Consider the following 21,704-nt stretch of genomic DNA (forward strand, 5'->3'; position numbering starts at 1 on the left):
ACTGGCTGCATAGTGACTCTTGGTTTTCAAAGGGGAAAAAAGAGTAAGGCTAATGCCCACAGAAAGGGAGTACAATAAGACATTATCCATCTGAGAATACACAGCAAGTGGTAGAAATAAAATCTGACAGGTGCTGGTAGGAGGGGTTCTACAAAACTTTTACTAGCACTTGTTTTGAAAAACATGCATAACTCATTGAAAATACATTATGGCAATAAAAAATGTGTGCCACCCCACAGCATCATGCACTGAAGCAAGCTAAGAGTAAGGTCACTGTGTTAAGCTACAACACAAAGTAATTGGATAGATATGGCTGACATTTACCTATACATTTGCCATTTCGTGCCTCATAGCCTCCAGGGCAAGTTTCTCTACTATTCCTTTTAGTCCTTGAGAGAGGTATTCTGCTGTTTCTATACTCTGAGTAGGAGCTGTAGAGATCTGAGGAGTGCCTGTAATTCTGTAGAGGTTGATAGTTGTCTCTCACAGGGGAGTACTGAGCATAGTTATTGTAATAGGTGCCATAATTTGGCAACCTCTCCAATCCAGCGCAAGATTTCCCATCACCTAATAAATGTTGTCCAGGTGGACAGATACATTTGAAGCTGCCGGGGGTGTTGGCACACTGAAATGCACACGGTTTAGGCACTTGTTCACATTCATTAATGTCTGCTCATGTGACATGATCCAGAGCAACAAACCATATGAGGAAGGGGAAAAAAAACACATACAGAAAAAAAGACATCAGTCTGTGGCACGAACGGAGGACATAAATGAGACCCTGAAGTCAGTATAATATGTAGAGCCCAATGCCAAAGGAAAAATAGGTACATTATTTTACCACGGACAGTAATCTATCTTACTCTTCTCATTAAACAGGTTAGAACATGAGAATGTATTACTTAGTTTTTGTCCTATGTGGATTTAGGCCCTGGAGGATTAGCACACAGTATGTCTTCTTTGAAATGGGGGGATCTGCATTTATTTCTTTCACTCAATTCTTGCAAAGACAGAGTGATTCCTATAGCACACTCATACTGTGGCTCTTTGCAGCACAAGGTACTAAAACACTGTATGATATTATTAACCAATCAAGATGCTTTTACTATGTTATTTATCAAAGTGCACTAAGGTACCAATTTATTTGCTGTGAGAATTATATGTAAAAACTAAATCTGCCCTATCATACTGTTTAAATAGGAATAGACAGCAAATAGTAAATTAAACAGTGAATTCATATGACTGTGACTCGAAATGTTGGGAATTTGGGAAATGTTGATAATTAATTTGGCTCCTGAACCACTAAGGTCTGAGCATTACTGATTTGAGAACTGAAGTTATCTGAAGGTCAAATTTAAAACCTCAAACTTCGCAGAATGTTGCTTTTGCCACACTAAAAATTCCAAATTGTTGGTAATTTCAGATTTATTTTTTAGACTCTTTCTAGATGCTCCATATCCAGCTCTCCTTATGAGAAGGACCAAGTAGTCTTAGATGGAGTCTTGGGACTAAAGAGCTGTGGAAAAATTCAAGAGGCACTAATACATATTGTACATTCTTGGAAGTAGCAGGGTAGTAATCTCTATTTTTAGTAATAGGGGAAAATGAGTTCCATTCTACATGCTGTGATACTGAGGTAAAAGGATATAAGTTATTGACATTTTTGGGCTGTAATGTTGAATTTTCATGTTAGGGTGAGCTATAATGACACAGGCTGAACCTCTCTAGTCCAGCATGCTCTTGTCTGGCAACATCCATGATCCGGCATGATTTAAGTTAGCTGGATGCCCTTTTATCATGAGGGTGGCCAAGTTTCCCTCGGTTCCATAAAGTTTATTTACAGCCACCAGAACTCGCTCTCAGTGTTCTGTGCTGTTATTTAGCTCTAATTTTCCTCTAAGGGTACATCTAGACTATAGGCTTTTGTCGACAGAGGCTTTGTCAACAGATACTTTGTCGACAAAGAGTGTCTAGACTACAGCCAGTTCTGTCGACGAATCAAGCCACTTTTTCAACAGAGAGTCTAGACATTCTCTTTTGAAAAAGCACATTGTAGATGCAATAGTGCCTTTTGTAGACAGAACTCTGTCGACAAAAGGCATTATTCCTCATAGAATGAGGTTTACCGCCATCGACAAAACTGCCTCATTATGTTGATTTACTGTCAACAGAACTCGGCGGTAGTGTAGACGCAGGTATATTTTGTCGACAAAAGTCCACTTTTGTTAACAAAACCCTGTAGTCTAGACACACCGTAAATGTCTTCTAAAAGCCCAGGAAGCAGTGGAAGTTTGGGTAATGCTACTAGTCAATATTGACCTCCCATGATTTGGCAAATTCTCTGGTTCAGCATTGGTCAGGTCCTGAGAGTGCTGGACTAGAGAGGTTGAAACAGGGATTGACCCTTCAAAAAAGTCCAGAGTTTTAGTTCTGTCTGAGTAAGAATCACAGCTTTTAGTTTGTGATTTTTCTCTGTATTATGCAAATAATTCATGTCTATATAGCAAAACAAGAATCTCAGAGCAGGCTTTTGGGACATTGTTTGGGAAATTCCACTTCTGGATGTAATCAGGAGGAATCAATTGTTTTACATTTGGTTCTTTTTATGTACTTAGATTCCAAGACCAGAAGGGACCACTGTGATTTTCTACTCTGGCCTCCTGTCTAACACAAACCATAGAGCTTTCCCCATATAATTCCTAGAGCACATCATTTACCAAAACATCCAATCCTTCTTTAGAAATTGTCTGTGATGAATAATTTGCATAAGCCCTTGTTATATTGTTCCAATGGTTAATTACTCTCACTGTTAACATTTTTCTCCTGGTTTTCAATGAACTTGTCTGGCTTCAACTTCCAGCCAGTGGATTATGTTATATTTTATATTTGCTAGACTGAAGAGCTCATTATCAAATATTTGTTAAATTTTGAAGCTTGCCAAAAAAATTCAATTTGGGTTCAGGATCAGCAACCGTTCTGGCCAGATTTTAATAACACCCAAAATCCAATAATAGTCAAAACATTACTATTTTTTCTAAAATCCATTTTTTCTTAATAGTTTACAGGAACACATGAGGCTCAATAAAGGTCCCGAAGCAGCAGGGGGCTGAGATGAGTATATTCAGCTCATTGCAGAATCAGTCCCAAAGTCTGTTTCCCCTCTCTCTGAGACCAGAAGAAACAGCCATATTCTTTAATGTGGCCATTCGAGTCTGATTCCGATACATAGACACACAATAACTGATTTTTTAAATTAAATAATATCTGTTTTAAGCAGAGATCCCCATGAGTGCAGCGGACGGGACCTACACTTATATAATTCTGTGAGAGGGTTTCTATTTCTTCAATAGTATTTCAGGAACTTTATATCTTTTTGACTGACTTTCAGTTTCATTCAGTATAAAGGTTAGGAAGAATGGCTTAGAAAGGAACAGAGGCTTAAAAAGGAACAGAGGGAATGGACTGGGGATTCATTTGAAAACAGATATTAACATACTTGAAGAACGGGGTTTGGATTGTTAACAGCACTGAGGGGAGCCACACATCATACATATGGTCACAAGTTTTCTAGGTGTCATTGTTAAAGAAATCTTGGAATGTGTGTTTAAAGTTTGCCAATTAAGAGTAAAACAAGACACTGACTGTTTGCTAGATGATATCTGATCTTTTATAAGGAAGTCCTCAGCAAATGCTCTTTGTTCTTTAGTGTTGTTATGGAGGCATGCCAATGAGACTATAAAAAAGCAGATTTAAGAAGGAAAAGAATGAGGGAATAATATTTTTTAAAGACTTGTTTCTTTTTCTTTTGGCTAAAACTATATCTTTGAAGATATCTGTTAATTTCTATGCCTTCAGATTATATAGAACTGACTGAGATTGGAGTCCTTAGTCATAACAAAATGCTATTAAACTTCTATGTCCCGCCATTATTTAAAGACTTTTTAAAAATTTATCAAACAAGAACTAATAAACTTTTACATAAATTGAAACTGCATGTACATTAAAATCTTCAAAATAACAGTAAATATTGTTATAAGGTGCCATTTTGGTCCCTTTCTGAAGACATACAACTCTTAACCCTCAGACCGAAAGTAGCGCAACCAGTCTTTTAAAAGGGACATCATCAAGAAATTTTATTCAGGGTACATTGTACACAAATGTTTATAAAATTGCATATTAGGATAAATGTGTTTATTACATTTTTAGAGAATTTCAAAGAAAGCAGCTTAAGATTGGGATTTAACACTTCTTTTCTAGTGTTGGAAATATAAAGACTGCAGTATTAGTGTCTAGAGCAGGGGTGGACAAATACCAGCCTATGGGCTGATCTGCCAGGGTTAGCCCCTAACCGGCCCCCACCACTATATTTATCTGCACCTCCACAGGTATGGGCGATTGCAGCTCCCACTGGCTGGGGACCACCATTCCTGGCCAATGGGAGCTGTGGGAAGCGGTGTCCCAGTCTGCGCTGCTTCCCGCTGCTCTCATTGGCCAGAAGCAGTAATCTGCAGCCAATGGGAGCTGTAATCACTGGTATCTGTGGAGTGGCAGGAAAATATAGCAGCAGTGGCCCACCAGGGACTAAACCTGGTGAACCATCACCTTTTTATTGCCCACCCCTGGTCTAGTGCATGGGGACCAGTGAGAAAAGATTCTAACTATAGATAAGTGAAGCCAACTAGTTAATTTCATTATTCCCAACATAATGAAACAGGGATGTTAAATATGGATTAACTGAATAGTCGAGGAACCTCATGAATTCTTATTGGTTACTTGACTATTCTATAGTACCTGGGGGCAGGGCTACTGTAGAACAGGCAGCACTGTGGGGTGTCAGATGGGAGCTGGTCTGCGACAGGAGCCAGTTTAAAAACCAGCTCCCTGCACAGACAGGCTGCCTGCCGCCCTGCGCTGCTGCTACAGGGGCAGCAGTGCGGGGTGGCAGCAGTCCCTGTCTGGAAGGAGGGGATGTCTGAGCACCCATAACCAGCGCAAGCTGAAACTGAGCTGGGCTGCCTACTGCCCAGCTCCTAATACCCTTTAAATGCGGAGCTACAGGAGGGATAGGTCCTGAACCTGGCATGAGCCAGGATTGAGCTGGGCTACTGGCCAGTCTGATACAAAATTTACTGCTGCGGGGAGAGGGGAAATGTGCGTAGTCTATAGCATTCATGTATAAGCTTTTGCTTATCAGTTAGTTGGTTAATCGACTAAACTATTATATCCCTAGAAGAGAACTAAATAACATGAATGTCAGAGTAGATATCTGATTTAAAACATTCCTCCAGTTTTGTTATTTTAAAGTGCTAAAAGCAGTATAATCCAGAATGTTTTTAAAAATGAGATCAGAGCCTCAGCAGTATAAATCTACATTGCTCCACTAAATTCATTGGAGCTTCATTTATTTACATGAACTTGAGAATTTAGACCCTAACAGCACTTTTAAAACTGTGAACAAGAGGCAAAAATATAATAAGCAAAACATATGGGTAAAGAAATCTTGAAACTGTGCAGTGAGTTACCTTACATCTAGTATTTTTTACGACTTAACTTTCAAGATTTCTTACGTGCAAAACAGTTTTTGGTATAATAAGTTATAGCCTCTTGCAATGAATTACAGATGAGACAGATGATGAACACTCAAAACTAGGTAGACATTTTTATAGGAACAGCACATATGAAAAAGCAGCAAATTAAAAGCAATAAGCCACATTTCTGCATTACACGAAAGCCATGCTGAGAGTGCAGATGAGCACTGACCATATGCCAAACCAAAGCATTCCATAGACAATATCCCTTCTATTACGTGATGTGAATATCATATGGAGATAAGAATAAAAAAAATGCTAAAATACATCAGCTTCTAAATTTGGAAACCTAAATTTTCTAATTAGTCCATAAAATTCACTCTTTTCTTTTGGCATTAAAAGGAATCTGGATGTTTTTATTTCAGAAAACTTGATTCTTCTGAGCACTTAATCTTCAAGCCTTCTATCATACCTTACTGTGGAGAATACATGACATAGGATAGTTAGTGAAACTCCTATTAGAGCAGGGTTTTTCATATGCAGCCACTAGGGGCTTCAGGGCAACGCAGCGTGTCCTTTCATGGATCTGGTCCCTACGCCCTTCTGGGGATGGAAATACTCAGGCTCTGGCCCATGTGGCAGGGGGGTTCTGTCCCTTGGCAACAAGGATTTGGGGTCCATCCTTTGACTCACCCTTGCCATCACCTAGACCCTCTGCCTCCTTACCAACTTCCTTATTAAGGGTTTAATTTGCCCCCAACGTACCAGGGCTAAGGAAATCTGCTATGAAAAGTAACATTAACAAATATATAAATATCACTTTTCACAGCAGCCAACTTACTAACTAGCTATCTTTAAAAAAAAATCAGTATATGTAAAGCACCTTACTTTTGTTTCAATTCTATTTAGTCCATTAAAAATAGACACAACTGTACATTATTTTTATTGTTGAATCTGCAAAAAAAACCACAACCCAGTACATAAATTAATTACAATGATCTGGGCATGTTTATTTGTTTTTTCCTAAAGCTAATTAAGTATTGCAAGAAAAATTGTCAGAAGGGTCATCAGCAACAGTTGGTGGCCACACCCCAAGGCCACCAAAAAACTGGTTGTGAGAACCCTTGCATTAGAGTTCCAGGAGGAATGCAGCAACATTATCACAGTAGTTCCACTGATAACACTTGGACCAGCTATGGGATTTTTAAATATCCCAAAATGTGAATCTAGTTGACCCTAATACTCTTCTGAGGTCTGTAAAAGTCCAGAAACTGATATCAGTGGAAATGTTTCATACACTTGGACTGTCATTTTAAGGCTGTCCAATAAACTGTATTTAAATATCGCTGTTAAAAATATTAAAATGTTATTATGATGGGAATTCTTTCATTTGAAGCTAGACAGTCCCAGACTTTCTACACACAAGGGTGAGTATGTCTTGTGCCCAATACATAATCAGTGTCTGTAGTCCCATGAATGCTTGGATGTCCCTCCCCTGTTAGGGACAGAGTGAGAGGCAGGAAAGTAGTAGGGCAATGTCTTCCTTCCTCCATGCTGACCAGGAGACCCAGATGTGTGCACAGCGGTAACACACTGTATCATCTCAATGGATTGTTAAATATACATTCTCCTGCTCACAGGTTGAGTTCCAGGATGGGCCGCACAATCTCTGCTGGAATTCCTCTAGCATGGGGCAAATCCAAGTCACTCTCTGCATAGGCTTAAATCACCCAATCTCGTCCCAGGCATGCAGTCTGCGTGTACATCCTTTCTTTAACAACACCGAGGGTTAACTAAAGCAAATGGATTGAGAGTTACTTGTGCCAGGATTTCCTAAAAAGTACTGAACTTTGGTATAAGTAAATGCTTTAATAGCGCAACTGTCATTAGGAACTGTTTGCTGTTTAATGACAGACATTGAATTTTAATATAGGGGATTCTGCACAGACTGGACAGCTACTGTCTTCAGAAGGGATAATGTCTCTAGATTTATCACAACACAAAGAGCAGCCAAAAGCAGTCACTGAGAAAATGGAGTGGCATTCACATAGGCTGGTTTCCGGTCGACATACCCAGACAGGCTCTTCCAACTCCCTGGGATCGATACCCTCTTGGACAAACACAATGGTAGCTCCCTCTGGTATTCTCACAAATCTGGTTGTACCTGCACTGGTGGGTACCATCTCTGCATTCGTCAATATCTAAAAAGGAAGAGAGTTAATTTGTAGTATCAGTCATATTCTTCATAAGCTCTGGTTTTCTTTTTCTAAATATAGAAAATTATGTTACACCCGGGAGGAGCCTGGCCCTGTATATCACAAAATATTTGATCATGGTAGATATACTATATTTCTCATCTGTGACAATAAGACTGGATATCTGTCTGCAACAGCTGTGTGACAAATGATGGTGGATCTGGAATATACCAAGACTGGAGACAGACAAAAGCAATCTTGCAGCTGAGTTGCATCGATCAGATTCAAAACTTTGTATCAATGTCCAGATGATTATTACAAGGCTTTTGATCTAACCAAATCCAAAAAACTGAGGTCTTTCAATTGGAGGTTTGACAAAGCCACTTGCACTGGTTATGGTTCAAGGCACCCTGATAAAAAAAATAGCACTTGTAATCTCCTTATAAAACTCTTACAAATATATTCAGGAAGAACAGGTACATACAGGATGTTCACCTATGAATCTAAACGAGGCATGAGAGTACAGCCTCCAATGCTCAACATGAGAGTGAAGGAGGAAGGGAAGGGAAATTCAGGGGCCCAACCCTCCCCCCCCCCTTTTTTTTGACAAAAAACAATGAAAGACTAGAGCAATAAACAAACATTTGTCCAGTGGGAAGAGGTAGGAAGGGGAGTCAATGGAAGCCTGTGGGTGACAGAAACCCTTGCCACTTGTAACATGTCTCTCACTAATTATCATGAATCCTCACCAAGACGTCACAAAGTGTGTATGCATGCCCTGAAGCCAAGGAAGTCAGTGCTTTTGGGTGCACAGCACCTTTGAAATGCAGGCCACATATTTAGGTCTCTAGAGAGGATCTTGGAAATATTAGTAACGCTCTTTGTTTTCCGATTATTCATTGGTAAATAAACCAATGTACTCACCAATGCATGTTCCGTTTTCCGTTTTGGTCATTCCCTTTGGACACAGGTCAATGCACTTATAACCACCGCGTGTGTTCTTGCAGAGCTGGTCTGGCCTGCATACATTCTGCCGGCATTCATTTACATCTTAATTTTAAAAAAAGAATTTAAATTGCTAACTGATCTTCTTATGCTCTCTTCCCAAGGACCAAGACAATCCCAGTTTAATTATACTAGTTAAGTACCTTTGAAAAAGTGTGTATACAGAATGGATGGATATCAAGCATATTTGACCGCTTCCTCTGCAATCTGTCCATTAATCCTTTTTCACTGAGTTTACTTGTGTTTTGCAAGAACATTCAAAAAATGTTAAAATTTGCTTCCCATGATTTAGAAGGGATCCAACATAGCAGGAGATTTATTGTTTTTTGATTTACCATACAGTCTCTATAGGGAATTTCATCTGAATCATTTTGAAACGTTACACTGAAATTCATTTCCCTGACTCTTTAGTTCATTTCTTACCCATGCATTTTCTGCCTTTTAGCTGATATCCAGGGTCACAGCCACAGTGGAAACTTCCTATGGTATTGAAGCAGCGTTGGTGACAGGAGTTGGACTCTTGGCATTCATTAACATCTGTTGAATGATACAAAGACTTAAATGTTAAGATCTGTAAGATGCTTTGGATTATTTCACATTGCAGGCTCTGCTCTGATCTAAGTTCTTATCCTTCTGCTTTTCACATATTGCCCTCCAGGAACAGTCAGGCAGGTGATTATGTTACATGAGAAAGAACTACAGTGACATGGGAGTAAACATTTCTGCTATCAGTACAGGAAAGTATGCTTATCTTACTCCATAACAAAAGAAAATACACATTGGACTCAGCAACAAGAATGTCACTGTGGTCTATAGGGTAGGACTTTTCCTTTAAGAAGATGTCAGCAGCAAAATTTCACTGATGAAGTGTCACTTACCAGAATGATCTAAGAACACCCCTGACTAGGGGGATATCAGGAATTAGTTGGAAGCTTATTCCCAGATAGCCAAGACATTGTGGGAAAAGTTACTTACAAAGATGGCCTAAACGACAATAGTGTCAGTTCATTAGAACTAAGGTTAGAGGTCTCCACACCTTGACAGCTCAATCCGTCAGATGTTCTCCGAAAGCCAATTCCACACCTAACCACACAACGATAGGCACCAATGATATTCTCACATTCCTGAGCAGCATGGCAGGTATGTCCACCTAGAGCACATTCATCAATATCTACAATAAAATGCAAACAACAAACATTTATTCAGTAAACAAAAACATTTTACACCGTAGGAAATTATAATAAACCATTGTGGAATAATGTATGAATGTCAGCAGTAAATGTATATTCTTATGCTAGTGACAAAAAGTCTCATGTCCAGTTGGTGCATGTCATTTGAGGTCTGGCTTACCCTGACATGTTCTTCCATCTGCCGCTATAGTGAGGCCTTTGGGGCAGGAGCAGTAATAGGTTCCCATAGCATTATGACATGCATGAGAACAAGGATTTCGCACTGCACATTCATCTTCATCTAAAAAATAAAAGGAAATAATTTTACAAGAACCTATGGGATTGCATGTGTGTCTCAGTGATAGAATAGGTCAAGACTGGCCTTTCCAGGGTTTCACAAAGGCTACATGTTTTCTCCATTAAATTCAGTAATGCTGTACTGGAGTAAACTGCAGCAGAGAATCAAGCCCACTCTGTTTACGGAAGCCAGTCGAGATAACTAACAAGGTTTGAATTGATCTGTGCAGCAGACAACAACATCCTTAAAAAGTTTCAGTTGAAATCAAATGCTTCTTAAAGGTCTCTCTGTACTTCTTTGGAGTTTGATGTCTTCACTGAATGTGAAGGGGTGAAAAGTATGTGTATATAGTAGATATCTTTGTTCAATTTATGGCTCTGTTTTTAAGATACAATTTCACTTACAAAGTCTGATCTTGTAGTCCAGTTTGGGTTTTGCTCGAATTTGGCTATAGGACTGAGCAATTCAATTTTAAAACTGATTTGTACTCTGAAGCTATTGCACTCCATAATACTATACTAAATCAAATCATGTTTTTGCTTTCATTTGCTTACCTGAACAGTAGGGCCCAGTAGAGGTCAGACCAAACCCAGTAGGACACTGATTACTATGGTCACCTATAAGGCAAAGGAAGCCAATTACCAGTAGATGAAAAAATATGACATTTGATGGCCTGGAGAAAATTAAAATATTGCAGTCTAACTTTTGGCTGAACCAACTAATTTTAATCTGTAGCAAAATATACATTTAGAAACTAAATAGAAACTTCTATAATCCAAAACTTGGGTGTCTTTCCCCAGAAACCTGTACTTTGTGTATTATTTAAAGCAAAGAATAAAGTCAAATAAATATTTTTCAGTGTGATGGCAGGAGGTACCTAAGGGTATGTCTACACTACCACTCTAGTTCAAACTAGGGTGGTTAATGTAGTCAATCGAAGTTGCAAATGAAGCCCGGGATTTAAATATCCTGGGTTTCATTTGCATCTTGCCAGGCGCCGCCATTTTTAAATCCCCAGTAGTTCGGACTCCGTGCCCGCGGCTACACGCGGCACGGAGTAGGTAGTTCGAATTAGGCTAATTCGAACTACCGTTACTCCTCGTGGAACTACACTGGCCATTTGAATTTCCGTTCGAACTAGGGTGGTAGTGTAGACATACCCTTTGCTAGTATCTCAAGAGGTCTTCCTTGCATGAAACTATTTTTGTTAATACAGAAGCCATTCAGTTTTGTTCTAGTAGTGAATTTAACCCTTTGAATTGCAGCACAGTTGCTAAAATTAGTTTTTGTTTCCTTATTTTTTTTAAATGCAGGTTTTTAGTCTTTCAGGTGAACCTTTAGGATAACATAGCAGTGACCCATTGTTTCACAGTCTCTTTCTGAGCCCCATTCATCAATGTCCTACTCTTTGTGTAGTAGTGATTTGTGCTTGCGCAAGGAGGTGTACCATGCTATCTGTTCAGGATGGAAGTATTTTACACTCACTCTGCACTCATGAAAATGATTTGAAACTGTGTGCAAGGCAAAGGGCCCACTTTCTCTCTCCCAATCACCCTATATATTGTATTGTATTGTACATACACAGATATATATAGAGAGGTTTCTTCTTTTAATATGACTAGCATTTATCATGTATCTTTTACTGCACTGCTTGCAGTCTGCCTATGTTAATCCATCTTCACCAGGATTACTAATATTCTAAACCTCTGAGAAGCTTTTCAGTAACTGCAATTAAAAAACAACAACTTGCTAGAAAATGTTTCCTCCGCCTCTTACAGGTGGTGGCCTGAAATGCCAAGTGGGCTACAGTCAATACTGGAGTCATACAGGTTGAAAGTGAGTCTGTCATGATCCACCAGGAGTACAAATGAGTTACTGTTCTCCAACTTTACTAAGCTTGTTTCTAGCCATTGTCACTGTACATGTTTCTAGCCACTGCATATAATTTAGCTATGTAATAAATTGAAACATGACGTGGTATCTATATCTGCACCAAAATAATCTTAAAATCCCAAGGTCTCCTTTTCCAAGATCCCAATCAAATGTCAAGGAAATTCTGTTCTCCCAATAGTCGTCATTGTATGTTGAAGTGAGCCTTACTCTCAACTGGATATATTTTAAATTTTTTATTAATAAAGAATCAAACGATACCTTTTGCTATGGAAGCATGGATTCTAAAAGCAAGTGTTTCTTCTACTGGGTTGTACTCTGTTGCAATTGAGGAAGCCTGAAGAGTTTCCAGCAGGAATGGCATTCTTCCTCGAGTGTGATCATAGGTAATGGTGTGATTCCATGTATATGGTACGCTAACTCCATCAATGGTGAAGAGCCGTGTAGAGTAGGCATACAATTGACCAGGGCCAGTCTGAATATAGTCTTCTGTGTAATCCTGAAATACATATCACAAATCAAGATCTAGGCACCAGCAACTGGACTCTCCAGCTCAGCTAGAATACTGCAAAAGAAGTTTTTTTATTTGTAAATAGCATCTAGGTAAAGTCCTTTTTTAAAAGCTAAACAAATTGTACTGCAAGTAGCACATGTCTATCCTTTACTATAACTGTTGAATTTTAATGATGCCCACCTTATTTTCCTATTATTACCAAAGGAAATACCTGTAATAACTGAGATACCACAGTCTAGTAGCAACTGTTGGCTCCTGAGTTGAATGATAGTGGCTGTATTACCACATGTCCAACTCCTGTTCCCTTCCCCATGCCCCTCCCTCCTGAGACCCATAAGAGGTTCGGATTGATTTGATAACAGGATCTCTTACGGCTGAAGTGCTACTAGCAATCGCACAGTATTTATTATCTAATAATCAAAGACATTTACTGGAAATTATAAGCTAATAAAACAATTTTCTGCAAAAGTATTACACCACACTAAGGAAACTTTTATAAATATGTGGGAAGCGGCACACTGCAATGTACCAAATTGTTAAAGAAAATCTAAACATCTGTAGTTACTATACTCATTATTTATATATTTAGATTGGTTATCCATCAACAAAAACAGGTAAACATTACATTTATAAAATCCATGGTCCTCTATTTAAACCCCTAATCCCTACTATTTAACCAAACAAAAAATCTTACGTCTTGACAAAAAAACTAAGGCTTTAAGGGACAAATAGTGACTTTAGTGGAATGAAGGGGTTCCAGAGATGTGGAATTCACTGCCACTAGCCACAAACAGTTTAACTTGTGGAGCCCGTGGGGAGAGGGACTCAGTAGATCAGAGCTTTCTCAACACAATGAAATAATAGACACCTGCTCTGAAGGCTGTCAGACAAACCAGTTTGTATCTGACCATTTTGGGAAAAATGTATGGGTAAGTCCTCACACTTAGAAAAAGCTGATTCTGAAGAGAAGTGAGGCAAGTCAGAGGAATTAAGACTGCTCACCATTATGGAGAATTGCCTAGAACAAGACTTTAATACTGCGGCACAGAAAATCATCTTCCTTTACCTCTGCCACAGCCACATTACACAAAAGATTAAATCAAGATTTTATGCCATCTGACACAGCAAGTTTTTTGCAACCAGAGCACCAGGCTTCATACTGGCAGATGACTTGAGACAGAGACCTCAGAGGACATTATGAATGTAATGAACGCCTAGGTGCCAGCCCGTCACCTTTTGTGGCTAACAAGCAGTGAATAATACGTGTTTAGAATCTAGAGTGGCCCATCAGCCTTTTGTGGGAGACCATCGGAGCTGGCTATCTAGCTGACAGTGGTAAAACCTCCAAGATGAGGTGAGGCCAGGGGTGATCTAATCATGATCAAAAACTGCCGTTTTCATGCCCAAGCCAATCATAAAAATGTCAGAATACTTACCACAGTGGCGGTATTAAAATTAAGTCAGACGAGAAAAATATAAAACCCAAACAAGAGTTCAGTGATGTCATTTTGGTTACCAATTTTACCTTCACGTTAATATCAGCTGAGGACTGCAGCTGCAGAACATAGCCACTCACTACAACATCCAGCAACAAAGCGCCATCGGAATCCAAACCCCGGGCAATATGCGTCATTCGCAAAATCTCTCCTGTGAATTTTAACACACAACTATTTGTAACCTATCATGATTTATGACACGGGATTTATGTTAACTGCAAAGTATCCGAATTAGGCCCAAGTGGAAGTATGCTAATTTAAGCTAATGTAATATTCATATGTATAAATACTACTTTTCCCTATATTAATCCTTAGATTTAAACTAGGAAAAGCAAAGCTTGAAGCCCTCATGTCCAACTAATTATCCAGAACATGCTGCTGTGAGTACAACCCTAAAAACATAACTATGGTAAATCACATTTATGAAGTGATTCAACCCCCCTGTATTATGCTTGTCACGTACAAATAGAAATTATGTCCCATTGTTAACTAACCAGTTGCAAACTCCACTTGAGTCTCTCTCTTGAAGATTGCATTGGTGAGAGTAAATCCATTCACCGCTTCTCCAATTTCCTTTGCAGTTGCCCAATAAACAGGATTCAGAATGGAAACTAGCTTCCTCATTGCTGTACCTAAAGAGATATAACATACTCCTAAAAATGCCAGTAGTGAGCTCCTCTTGTCTCTCAGTATAAAGAGAGTGTAAATATAGTGGAAGAAAAGTTTGAAGACTGCCAACTCCCTTCTGCTCATGAAGAAGTTGAGGCCAATTCCTTAAAATCTTGGATTGGTGGCTTAGTGAATGGAAAATTGACAAACCAAAGAAATATTCCTAAATGCCATCTTTTGAAACACACTGACTTACCGAGACTCCGAGGGACATTTGTGATCTTTGCTTGTATTATTCTAGTGTCAGAGTCAGGGCTATCTGTTACTGTAGAATTCAGGAAAGCAATTCCAAATTCAACATCATTAATATTTCCAATAACACTTCCTCTGGCATGTGGAGGCCCACCTATTGGGGGAAGTGGAAAAACACCCTAACTATGAAAACTCTTTTTTTTTTTTAAGACAAATATTTAAGAGTAGTACTGAGTGCTCTGAGAGAATATAAAGTTCTCTATGTGCTTCTATTTTATGCAATATTTATTCAAATATATTAATAATTGTAGCACCCCATATCCATAAGGATACCAGAACTCTTTATAAATGTAAGCTGATGTATAAGTTATGACACACGATTACTTTATGGCCCACTGAAATGCAGCTTTTCCTGGGGGAAAAGCAATTGTTGAACAGTGCAATCTGGTGGTACACAACAGGTTATGGCATGTAAGAAAATATAGCTTATCCAACTGAAACTACTGGGGAATTCAGGCAGGCGGAATATAATTATTTAGCCAGGACACTGGAGTAAATTAGTCATACCAGGTGGCAAGCAAGACTTCTGTGTGTTCCCACTCTGTTTTAGAGAACAACACCTGTCAAAACAGAATGTACTGGCAAAGAGAAATGTTTCTAATTAAAAACAAATTATTAATATTATTAAATAGAACTTAACACTAACTTAGCACCCCTGTTTTTGAGGATGCATAAGTGATTTTCCCATATCACTTTCAGATTTACTCATGATATCATACATCTGTAACAATGATTCCAAATCTTTTCACTGCTGTGCACTATTTTTTAAACTAGAGATATGAGCCAGTTGAATTAACCATTGCAAGTATAGCTCCATTTGCTGTTTATGAGCTATTTGAAAACTAGCCGGCATTCTGCAAATGTATTTACTACTTGATAGTCCATGTGAATAATTTTCTATTTTACAGCTTGTTGTGCCTGACTGTTCTTTATTCAGTTTTCATGTTAGATGTCTTATGGCATGGGGATGTTTTTCAACAAAATAATCACAGAGCAGCATCCTTTTAAACACTGTGGCTATGTCTACACTGCTCCCATTTTGCACACAAAATATGCAAATGAGGCAAAGCATGGACTATCGCCATACCTTATTTGCATAATTAATTAGGCTCCGTTTTTGTGCAAGAGGCTTTTGGGCAAGAGCCATGCTTCCTGAAAAAAATGCAGAACAGCTCTTGTGCAAGAGGGGTTTTTTGTGCAAAAACGGAGCTTCATTAATTATGTAAATGAGGCGCGGTGATATTCCACACTTCGCCTCATTCGCATGTTTTTTGCACAAAACGGGGGCAGTATAGACATAGCTTCTGGGTTTTTAGTTTAATTGGTCAAAGGTGCCTCTGGAAATCCTTAAATATTGTCAAATGCTTCAACATTATAAGGGCAGCATTCTGCTGACCTCCAGTGAATGGTTATCTGAGTCTATGTGAATGTTCTATATGACGTGTCTGGAGAAAGGATATATTGAATGGACAGGTTTACTCATTATTGATAAAATTATAAATATTAAACTAGGATTTTTCTTTTGTTCATTTGCTTTTGGTGTCCAGTCCCTGTGATAACATACCTGGACAGGCTTGTACGTTACACCTGGAAAGCTGTAGAGAGTCTCCTGGACAAGGTCGTCCACCGTTGGAGGGAGCTGGATTAGTGCACAGACGCGTGCGGGTCTGCTCCCCTCCTCTGCAAGAAGCAGAGCATCTGCTCCAAGCCTGCCATGCTCCCCAGTTTCCATCCACTATAAACAAGAATGGACCATTAAAGCAAGTGGCTTTTTGTAGCAGGTGTTTCAGATTATATACAGAACAGTGACTTCCACTTTCAATTTAATTCCACATTGATAACACTGACATCTTTAAAACTAATCAAACAACTACAATGATGGCGTACCATTTTTGAACATAGTTTGTGGAAAGGGTGCTACCCCAAAAAGTGCAATACCCATGCCCATGTATAGAGTTACTCAAAAGAAGGAGGACCTTTCAGGGAATGTTTCCAATGCAATGGATGAAGATTTAGCAGGGAGATATGTGACTTAAGTCCCCATGCATTCTGATTATGTACCCCCTGGTCGTTAGCCAAGGAAATTATTTGTACAATATGGGACCGTTCCTGCTGCCACCTCTGTGCTACCTGCCAATGGAACACACTATGACTCTGCTGTACAAAGGGTGGGCACAGGCTGGATTTGGGACACTCCTTATGCCACATTGTAGGCAGTTTGCATTAGAGGAATGGGCTGCCTGAACTCTCCCAACCCACACCAAGAGAATGCTGGAGGAACAGACTGTTCCCAGCCTGCAGGCTGGCCACAGGATTGATGGATGTAGCTCTGTAACAATAGCAGGCTATTAACGAGCAAAGGTGAAAATCAGACTAGTCCCCTTCAAAACTGACGTAGATAGTAACGGAATGCTGTTGTCACCTGACTGCTGTTTGGTTGCCTTCGATAGAAATTGCTTAGTGAGCAGCTGTCCATATTAAAAATCTATCGTCATCCTTGCTGGCAGTCTCACTAAAGACTCCAAATATTTGACCAGGGCTTGAAGAAAGCAACCAGATTTGGTTTAGGTTTTATTAGATGTACTGACTTTGCTCCTGGAATACATTATTAAAGGTCACTGGTATCCTCTATAAAATGCCACTAGTGTGAGAATTATGAATGGTTGCGGATATGAAGAGCTTCATTTTCATGGGTTATTTTTCCTTTTGATCATTAGTTCCCTTTGTTTATATAAAATATAACCCCTAAAAGGGGGAATTATTTTAGTGTGACAGGCACTTTATTTTTTTAAGAAGACCCCAGTGAGACTGATTTGGTCTTTGTATGAAACTGAACACAATTAGAGGACTTTTTACTTTGTCTGCATAGAATCTGCACGTTGGTCTCTAAGGGCAGGCCTACACTAGGAAATTATTTCAAAGTAACTAAATTTGAAATAACTCCTGAAATAACAAAATCAAAATAGCGTGTCCCCGCTATGGGGGAGCCTCGAAATTAGCCCAAGGCCAGTTCCATTAATGTGGACATGTTACCTCGACTTACCAGGGAGTACTGGGGAGTAATTAGTTTCGAATTACTGGGGAGTAGTTATTTCGAAATAGCAGCAGCGGAGCGTCCACACTACCGCTACTTCGAAATAACTATTTTGAGGTAAGCATTATTCCTCAAGGAAAGTGGGAGTACAGATTTCGAAATAACAGGCGTGGTAGTGTGGATGTTTTGCTTATTATTTCAAAATAATTTCCTAGTGTAGACCAGGGCTCAAGTACTTAAAAGGAGGCTTATTTAGTGCCTTCTGTTACCGTAGAAGCTCACCAGGGCATAAGTCAGTGTTACATCTTTGTATCTGCGTGTCAGCCCCCGCACATGCTCTTCCACCATTGAGAGGGTGAGGGTTGTCACAGGTCCGATATCTCCTCATCTGGCCTCCACTGCATGTTCGGCTGCAAGTTCCCCAATCACTCCATGGACCCCAGTTGCCATGAACTAGAAATTAAAAACAAAACTTTACATACACTCCACTTAGTGATATAGAGATGGAATCAATGAGCAGTTAAACCAGGAAATATCTATTCTGAAGAGAAATTGTTCACACATTCCAAGTTTACCACTTTTAGCTAAAAAACTGGACAGTTAAGCATCCGATTAAGTCTTTTTTTCCACTGATGGTTTATTCCACAGTATATATTAAGGCTCCCTTGAGCCCTGTAGTTCAGTGCTATACTACTTTAGGAAAGCATGCAGCATATAAGTAAAATATCTAATAGAGAGAGAGTCTGTAAAAGGAGATTACACTGACTGCAGGTGTAAAATAGCAGGATTTTGACTTAAAGATGCAGCCTGAGGCTCATGAGAGCACACTGCTTCTGATGTTGCTGCAAGAGATCGCACATCAATTACCACTACTATGTGGTTTTTCCATGTGTTTTTATTCCCTAACTCCCAGCCTATGCAACACGGCTTCCCAGGTATGGACATCCTCTTCTCCCTTGGGTACTCTAGTGCAGCTGCTGCTGTTCAAATCCCATTTTTCACTGCGTGCAAGAGTGCAAGGAGCAGGATTGGGTCAGTGCCCTGTGTAAGGGCACAAGCTGAGCAGGAAGGCTCTTTCCTTTTCCCCCTATTACCACTTTGAGAACCACACGTGGGGGGAGGCATGTAACCCAGGGCCATCCCCAGCACTTACTGGGGCAACGGTCACTGTTGCAAAAGTCCATTTGTAAGTCACTTCCTTCACATTTGTGCCCCCCAAATTGTGGGGCTGGGTCTGAGCAGTCCCTTGTCCGCTGCCTGGAGCCTCCTCCACAGGATACGGTACAGGCACTCCAACTGGCCCAGGTGGCCCACTTCCCATCCACTGGTTAAAAATTAATAACATTGTACAATCAAACTCTTACTTTATACGTAACCAAATCTAGCATTGTTGTGTCAGCAAAATACTGCACCAAGTGTTGTGCTGAGTCACAATCCTGGAGCTACACGAGCCCTGCAAGGAATGCAACCCGGAACAGATCTGACTTTTTTACTGAAATTAAAATCCATCTGTTAGCGTGACAGTTGTAGGGACTATCCATCTGCAGTGTGTCCCCCAAGTTCTTGTGTGCCTGTAAGTAGGTCAAACAGATAGGATATGATGTAGTCACTGAAATCTCCAAGATGGTCAGTAGCAGTCAATCAGTGGTGGTGCTGAGTTTCCCCAAAAATCTTCAGCTACTCCATTAGTACAGCTTCAGGTCTCCTAAGCTGTACTAAAGGTCACTAAGGAGACGTGTAAATTACCCGACAGAGGCATGTAAATTAGACTACCCAACATAGTCAATGAAGCGGGGATTTAAATATCCCCCGCTTCATTAAAATAAAAATGGCCACCGCACTATGCTGGCTCAGCTGATTGACAGGGAACACCTTTGTCGACTGCTCCTGCAAACCTCGTTTCACGAGGCATAAGGGAGCGGTGGCCATTTTTATTTTAATGAAGCAGGGGATATTTAAATTCCTGCTTCACTGACTATGTTGGGTAGTTTAATCTACATGCCTCTGTTGGCAGAGGCATGTGGTCTAGACATACCCTAAGAGGGTACAACAGGGATTTAGCATAGGACATGGTGCTGTGTGCTTCCGAGATTCATAGCATTTAAGGCCAGAAGGGATTAGAGACATAAAAGGGTTGCCTGGTAAGCACATCCCTTACCAGTGTAACTGGTTAACCAGCAGGGGCTGCTCCAAGCTGCTCCCCACACCTGCAGAGCACTTGGCTTGGCCTACTCTGGGATCACGGTTAACCAGTTAACCATTATGTTTAACCAGTTTACTTTTTAACTGGGATATTATATCCCTTAGATGGGACCACTAGATCATCTCATCTGACTTTCTGTGTAGCACAGGCCAGGCCATTCAATTTCACCCAGTCACCTTGTATTAACATTAAGGGATGTTTTGAAAATTTAACCTTTCCTGTTCACATGTAGATTTGGAAGATCCAGGAATAAGAAGGGTTACTGAGTTCCAGTGAGAAGCTCTGCAGAAATTATATGCTAACAAGGATAATGATGTAGCTGCCAAGGATTTATATGCTACTTTTACACAGGGGGCAGGCAGCAGGAGTGGAAACAGTGCAGTATGGGGAAAGAAGGGCCAATTCCAGATGTTATGATTGTTAACACTTTTCATAGTGAATGCTGAGTAGGAGGACAGATCTAAATTCTGATTTCATCAGGGATTGCAGTATTTGCCATCACATATGACACAGTCCTATTAGCTCTAGGTAAAAAAAAAAACAGGCAGAATTTGGGGAGGAAACAAATAAGCTAGTTCTTCATTTTTAGTTTGCATCTTCTGCTTCTTACCTGGACAATGTCTCTTGTTGCAGATCTGCATCTGTGTATCAGGCCCCTCACAGTCTGACCCCTCAAATGCTGGAGGAGGGCTATTGCACAGCCTCAGTCTGGTCTGAGTACCTTTCCCACAAGTTTCACTGCAAGGGCCCCAAGGAAGCCAAGAGCCCCAGGCACCTCCCACTGTCAAGAGAGCACAAACAAAAATGGCCTTTAAACTACAGAACAGCTTTAACTTGAAGTTCTGATTCACTCAGCTCTCTGGCCCAAATCAAAAGAAAGCTATGTCTCCGAGAAAAATTCAGTCACATTATTACTATTCCATTTTCTCCATTACACACTGTCCAGGAATTAAAAGCTCTGAATAAGACATTGAAAAACCTGTTTACTGAACAACAGCTCCAAATGACCAGCAGTTTCCAGAAATATTAATATATTCCTTTTTGTTTCCTTAAAACATTACTTCACCTCACCACAAATTTGGAACAACAGTGATTCTGCCAGTGATTCTGCCAGGTGAGTGAAGCAGGCATGAGATGAGACCTGCTGGTTTCCTTTCATAAATCCCTGAATCTGACCGTGTTGTAGTGGTTCACAATCTCAGTGGAAAGGGGGTTTGCTGGCTATTTAGCTCAGACAGCAGCCACACTGGCTACAGAGCAAGGATCAACAGTTAGAACTAGTTTTTGTAGGGTGCTACAGAAAATTCTCGGGATGAAAATGCAGCATCACAGTTACAGAAAAGACAGGGAGGGAAAGAATAGTAGGGAAAATGTCAATAATGAAAGGATCTATCAATTCAAAAGTATTAAACGGAGACTATCATAAAAAATATTAAAAGGACATTGCCAAA

General features: G+C 39.9%; 1 protein-coding gene across 3 annotated transcripts in view; it reads right to left on the reverse strand.

Annotated features, from left to right (window-relative positions):
- The window catches only part of HMCN1 (hemicentin 1), a 360,405-nt gene that overhangs the window by 13,695 nt on the left and 325,006 nt on the right, over nucleotides 1-21,704 (reverse strand). The window contains exons 90-104 of one of the 3 annotated variants that reach the window (XR_012906027.1): nucleotides 20,864-21,034; nucleotides 19,204-19,374; nucleotides 18,333-18,503; nucleotides 16,581-16,751; nucleotides 14,961-15,110; nucleotides 14,590-14,727; nucleotides 14,125-14,246; nucleotides 12,347-12,584; nucleotides 10,750-10,812; nucleotides 10,079-10,198; nucleotides 9,765-9,899; nucleotides 9,152-9,265; nucleotides 8,648-8,773; nucleotides 7,601-7,729; nucleotides 3,643-3,733 (exon numbers count right to left, since the gene is read on the reverse strand). Coding sequence is in view for 2 of the 3 variants with exons in the window: in XM_075936754.1 (XP_075792869.1) it covers nucleotides 325-669; nucleotides 7,601-7,729; nucleotides 8,648-8,773; nucleotides 9,152-9,265; nucleotides 9,765-9,899; nucleotides 10,079-10,198; nucleotides 10,750-10,812; nucleotides 12,347-12,584; nucleotides 14,125-14,246; nucleotides 14,590-14,727; nucleotides 14,961-15,110; nucleotides 16,581-16,751; nucleotides 18,333-18,503; nucleotides 19,204-19,374; nucleotides 20,864-21,034 (2,364 nt within the window). In the remaining variant the exon portion in view is untranslated. Of the gene's footprint in view, nucleotides 1-324; nucleotides 670-3,642; nucleotides 3,734-7,600; nucleotides 7,730-8,647; nucleotides 8,774-9,151; nucleotides 9,266-9,764; nucleotides 9,900-10,078; nucleotides 10,199-10,749; nucleotides 10,813-12,346; nucleotides 12,585-14,124; nucleotides 14,247-14,589; nucleotides 14,728-14,960; nucleotides 15,111-16,580; nucleotides 16,752-18,332; nucleotides 18,504-19,203; nucleotides 19,375-20,863; nucleotides 21,035-21,704 lie in introns of all 3 variants that reach the window. The other 2 variants (XM_075936754.1, XM_075936755.1) reach the window with 2 other exon arrangements.

The sequence above is a fragment of the Pelodiscus sinensis genome, chromosome 9, assembly GCF_049634645.1.
Source record: "Pelodiscus sinensis isolate JC-2024 chromosome 9, ASM4963464v1, whole genome shotgun sequence".
Classification (NCBI taxonomy): Eukaryota; Metazoa; Chordata; order Testudines; family Trionychidae; genus Pelodiscus; species Pelodiscus sinensis.